This window comes from Lathyrus oleraceus, chromosome 4 (genome assembly GCF_024323335.1).
Source record: "Lathyrus oleraceus cultivar Zhongwan6 chromosome 4, CAAS_Psat_ZW6_1.0, whole genome shotgun sequence".
NCBI classification, from domain to species: Eukaryota; Viridiplantae; Streptophyta; class Magnoliopsida; order Fabales; family Fabaceae; genus Lathyrus; species Lathyrus oleraceus.
In genome coordinates, this window is record NC_066582.1 from 185,889,667 (window position 1) to 185,895,471 (window position 5,805).

The 5,805-nt window shown below is 34.4% G+C and overlaps 1 protein-coding gene across 3 annotated transcripts; it reads left to right on the forward strand.

The window, feature by feature from the left end:
• Positions 1-2,365: 2,365 nt before the first annotated feature.
• Positions 2,366-4,883, forward strand: LOC127074438 (PI-PLC X domain-containing protein At5g67130). Of its 3 annotated transcripts, XM_051015762.1 has the most exons (9): positions 2,372-2,703; positions 2,782-2,904; positions 3,089-3,226; positions 3,360-3,458; positions 3,570-3,873; positions 3,958-4,181; positions 4,273-4,359; positions 4,456-4,575; positions 4,800-4,883. In XM_051015762.1, exons 1-9 carry the CDS (start codon positions 2,584-2,586, stop codon positions 4,818-4,820), a joined length of 1,236 nt encoding a protein of 411 aa, XP_050871719.1. In that variant the 5' UTR covers positions 2,372-2,583; the 3' UTR covers positions 4,821-4,883. The 3 variants fall into 3 exon arrangements, with proteins under 3 accessions (XP_050871716.1, XP_050871719.1, XP_050871717.1); XM_051015760.1 differs by having other exon boundaries at positions 4,456-4,883; XM_051015759.1 differs by having other exon boundaries at positions 2,366-2,703; positions 3,570-4,181; positions 4,456-4,883.
• The last annotated feature ends 922 nt before the right edge of the window (positions 4,884-5,805 follow it).

Sequence of the window (5,805 nt, forward strand, 5' to 3'; positions counted from 1 at the left end):
CCATACAATTCACCCCCTCTTGTGTGTGAAGTCTCAAGTCAAACAACCTAGACCTCTAAAGTTTAGGTGTCCATACTTGTGATTCCATAACCATTTATTGTCTTCAACATCGGTCGAGGCAAGAGATTGATGATCAACCATGTTAATCTCTACTTTGAAGGTTTTGTTATATTCCAATGCTGCCCTCAGGATCATCCTTCATTCACCATTATACACCTTCATAATATTTTCTTACAACTTCATGTTATATCCTTTGGCAAGTAATTGACTTGTGCTTATCAAATCACTTGTCATCGAAGGTACATACAATACGATTGTAATACTGGCCCTCTTACCATCTTTTCTTACCACAACTATGTTTCCTTTTCCACTTGATGTGACATGCCTGCCATCTGCAAACCACTTTCTTGAGCAATTCATCTAACTTGGTGAACCAATTTTTATTACTAGTCATGTGGTTGTTGCATCATGAATCAGGTACCACATATTGGTTTGTTCATTATTCAATTTCGTATTTGCCATGAGTAGCATATCATTAGAGTCACTTCCTCCAACACGTGCATATTGCATTTCGTTATTGTTTTTTCGCTCTTGACTCTTTCTTTCTTCGATAATATCAAGCATAATTACCAAATCCTTGACAATTGTAACACTACATCTCCTTCATGTCAACTTTCTTCCCCGAATACTTGTTTTCGATGACTTTCTTGGTTGAATTAGAGTGATTCTTTGAAGTCATGCTTGACTTCTCATCATTCACAAGACTCTTTCTCCGCTTCACCTTTTCTTTTCCAATTTTTTGTAATGAATTTTGCTTGCAATTCTTATTCAACCACCTTCTCCCTTTCTGAGTTCCTTTGCTTCAACCTCATCTCATGAGCCTTTAATGAAGCTTGAAGTTCTTCTAACTTCATCTCACCTTGGTTCTTTGACTCTTTAATAGACACTACAATATAATCAAAATTTGCAGTCAGAGATCTTAACACTTTCTCAATCTTCTACAAATGATTGATCGATTCACCGCACACCTTCATCTGGTTCGTGAGTAACACTAATCTTGAGAAGAAATCAACAAGCGATTCACCTTCAAACTGCTTTCTCAGTATCTGCAACTTCACCCTCTTTAGTTTTTCATCTTCTTCATACAAGTTCTTTAACTTGTCCCACACTCATTTGGACGTTTCTTCTTCAATGATCTTTTCGAACACATTAGGATCCATACATTGATGAATCAAGACAAGAGTTTTTTCATCTTTCTCCCTTTGTTCCTTGTGCACAGCTTTTTGAACATCATTTGCATTCACTTCTAATGCAAGTACTCCAACACTCACGTTTTCAGCCACATCTTAAAATCTGAATATGACCTTCATCTGCGCAATCCATCTCTCATAGTTCTCATATTTGAAAATTGGTAGATTCGCTGAAAATTGCGTTGACGTTGTGTTACCGTTTGCCATTACAGATTCTCTTTGATTCGCAACCCGGCTCGTTCATACCAATTTGTTGGAACAATTAGAGTTTTACATGAATAATGAAGAAGAAGAGAAAAAATAAGAGAGAGAAACTATATTATGTGAAAAAGATTTTATTGAAGTTTCTATCCTAATATATATATATATATATATATATATATATATATATATATATATATATATATATATATATATATATATATATATATATATATATATATATATATATATATATATATATATATATATATATATATATATATATATATATATATATATATATATATATATATATATATATATATATATATATATATATATATATATATATATATATAATTTACAAACCGCAGTATTCAACTCTATTGAATACATACTTATATTTCGACACACATGTTATATTCGACTAAAATCCTGAATCATATCATCTATCCGAGAGAAGGAAAATGTTTAAGGTTATCTATTGAGAGAGAGAAGGAAAATAAAAAAAAATAGTGTAAGTAGATTGAAAAATAAATGTCACATGTCATCGGTGAAAATACATAATACAATATGTGAATTAACTGATCCATTTGTTAAAAACCCATTAATCATATATGTAATTTTTTTTTTGAACAAATGAGAATAAATTAGAGAAAGTGATAAGAGTTTACTTTCTAAGTTATATAGTTGAAGAAGAGGATCATAATCTAATTATAGTGCTTCTCTTCCATCATAAATTATTTATTGGAATATTCCATCAAACATGACTTTCACAATTTCTTTAAAAAGGAGTTTAATTATGAGCATGATATTGAAAATGACTTTAATTAAATTCCGATAAGGTAAAATATTTTTTAAAATAGTTTTAACTCACTACCAATTATCAACTTGTATTCCTTTCTTATTTCTAATTTCCAAAATTAAAATGAGATGAGTTTGATTCCATCACCAAACAAAATTAAACCAGTTAATCACCTGTTACCATTTTAAACACAAATTATCATTCACCACCAAAGTTGAATTATCTATCTTTCTTCTATATTTTATATAGTACCTTTGGTTTTCAAGTTTCAATCTCTGTAGCTTAGGTTCATTCATTATAGTGCTCTTCTGCAAAAGCTACCTAACCATGTGTTCACATTCCCGTTCAAAATGCAGAGCACTAACCACCACCATGTTCTTCCTTTTACCACTCATCTCTTCTCTTTTCTTCACCCCTTCCACCGCCTGTTCTAACGGCAATTGCCAGGTTTTTCTTTTTTCCTTTCAATTCAAGAGATCTGTGAAAATTTGTTTTGTTTCTTTCATACTTAACTGAATTTAGCAGGTTCTGGAAGCTTGTTCTGCGGCTACGGATTGTGGGTCGGGGCTTTTTTGCGGTAATTGTCCTGCTTTGGGATTGAACCAACCCATATGTACCAGAGGGCAGCCTGTACTTCCCACATCCACTGTAAGTTCATTCCTTTCACTTGTTCAAACTTTTCTTTACTTTTGTAGCTTAAAAAGCATGTGGGTTTTGAAAAAAAAAAAGAAGCTTTTGTGATATACCTGATGACTTCAATCTGAAGTATTTGTGCTGTATATTACATAGCTTGTGATTGTGATCCTACTTTACCTTTTGGGGCATGGTGCAGGTGAATGGATTGCCCTTCAACAAGTACTCATGGATAGTGACTCACAATGCTTTCAGCATTGTTGATTCGCCTCCTTTGCCGAGTGTTCAGAGACTAACATTTTACAATCAAGAAGATAGTGTAACTAATCAGTTGAGGGTATGTGTAAATTCGTAATCGGTGTTGTGCTTGCAATTGAATGGTTTTGCTGGATTAAGTTGGATTCTATTCTAATTCTGCTTGTCGTGTTTGTTTTGGGAATTTTATTGTTTGTTTGTTTTTGATGATTTAGAATGGAGTGCGGGGACTAATGTTGGATATGTACGACTTTCAAAATGATATCTGGCTCTGTCATTCGTTTCGAGGGCAATGCTTCAACTTCACTGCCTTTGTAATCTAAGTCTAACCCTCTTTATTATACCGATTTTAAAATCTAAGATTGTTTTTTTTGGGTTGCTATGAGGTTGCGTGGTTGTAACCACTGAAATGTTGTTGCTTTCAGCAACCTGCAATCAATACTTTGAAAGAAGTGGAAGCATTCTTGACCCAAAATCCAACTGAGCTTGTTACCATCATAATTGAAGACTATGTGCATACTCCAAAGGGGTTGACTAATCTGTTCACAAGTGCTGGATTGGATAAGTATTGGTTTCCTGTGTCCAAGATGCCAAAAAAAGGAGATGACTGGCCTACTGTAACCGAGATGGTTCAAGCGAATCATCGGCTTATTGTTTTCACTTCTGATGCTTCGAAGGAAGCTCAAGAAGGAATAGCTTATCAATGGAAGCACATTGTTGAAAATGAGTGTAAGCGCAATACCATTTATACGCATATATATAATATAACCCCTTTATACATTAATGACAGTTACATGATTCACTTGTTTTCAGCTGGAGACCCCGGAGTTCAAAAGGGTTCTTGCCCACATAGGAAAGAATCAAAGGCATTAAACTCTAAAGGTGCATCGCTTTTCTTGATGAATTACTTTCCGACATATCCGGTTCAAGCTGACTCGTGCAAAGAGCATTCCGCTCCACTTGCTGAGATGGTGAACACATGTTATAAAGCTGCAGGGAATGTGGTTCCTAACTTCATAGCTGTTAACTTCTACATGGTATATCTCATTTTTCAGCGTTGTTAATGGAAACTTAATCATAACACACATGTTGCATACACTTTAACATTTTGATTGAAAATTATCACAGAGGAGTGACGGCGGTGGTGTTTTTGATATTGTGGATAAAATGAATGGCCACTCATTATGTGGATGTAGTACAGTTGCTGCTTGCCAGGTTAGTCTGCGTTTCTTGCCTTTAGGCCCTTAGCGTGTGTTTGGTTCTGCGGTAAAAAGAATTGATTTTGAATGAATTGTTTCTGAAATTATGCAGGCAGGTGCAACCTATGGGTCTTGCAAGAATATTTCTGTACCAAGTACAAGTCCAGCGAGCAGCACTCGCGGCAGTGGAAGCTTTACTGGATCCGTTCAGTTCTCTAAATCTGCTTCACCCGTTCGTTATCCAAATTCATTGCTTGTTTTCTTGTTTTACTTCCTGCTTATTTCAGTCTTGTTTAAACTCTGATCACTAAACATTATCATATACCTTATGGAAGCTAGTCTGTCAAGAAAAGCTTCTAATGTCTTTGCTTGTACACTAATATATTACTTCAAGCCGAGAAATTCATGAAACTGTTGCTAGGTTAGGAAATTATATGAGTTTTTGTTTATGCTTAGGCTATATTCAAGAATATTTGATGTAAATTGTAATCGAGAGAGATCAAGAGTTTATCCGGAGCTATAAGAAGTTCAGGTATGTTATATTCTTTTGTCGTAGAAGTCAAATTCTAGATATTGCAAATTTGGATGCTTAAATGTTCATTATTTTCTCTCAGAGCACTTGGGTGCACCGATTCTATTTTTCAATTTTCAATTTTCAATAATGTCATTTTTCTCTCGGTGCACTTAGATTATGCTGATTGCAGTTGAAGATTCAGCTTCAATGCTCGAGTTTATATCAAATAAGAAAGACAAGAGTGTAACACCATAAAATAAGGAAAGATATCTATATCCTAAATAACATAACAGAGTGGCACACACAATACAAAAGCATAATCTATAAGTGGTTTGAAGGCCAATAATGAATGGGCATGTTTAGAGGAACTAGCTAAAATCAATTCCAGCATAGTGAGGTTCATGAATCAGAATGAAATCATTCAAGTTTCCAAGTCAGTTTCTCAACTTCAAAGGACACGTTTTGGATCGATTTGCTTCATTTTACAAGGTGAGTTGTTGGAGAAAGATATGAGAAGGTTAAACACTCGTTCTCATGGGGTGGACGAATCATACTTTCTACAAAGAATTGTGATGGTGATGCAGTAGTGGAGTTAAATGATGGTGGTGTGGTGTAAGTCCCCGTTGTTTTGTTTTACAAATTGTATAAGAGTTTATAAAGATGAAACAAGCAAAGTTTAGGGAATTTCTTAATGCAACCTATGTATTATTAGGGTAACACGTGAAAATGCAAACATGTCTTCCAATTTTTGAAGATGTATCTTTTGGCGCACATTAAAAAACTATAGAGATGCATCTTTGACCACTAAAAAAACACTCTAAATATTTCTCAAACTCTCTTAACTCACATTCTCTTAAAATCAATCAACCTATTTCAAAGTTTCTTCCATCTAGTACGGTTCATGCGGAGGCATTCACTTTTGGGGCTCATATATCTCCACCTTCTTCT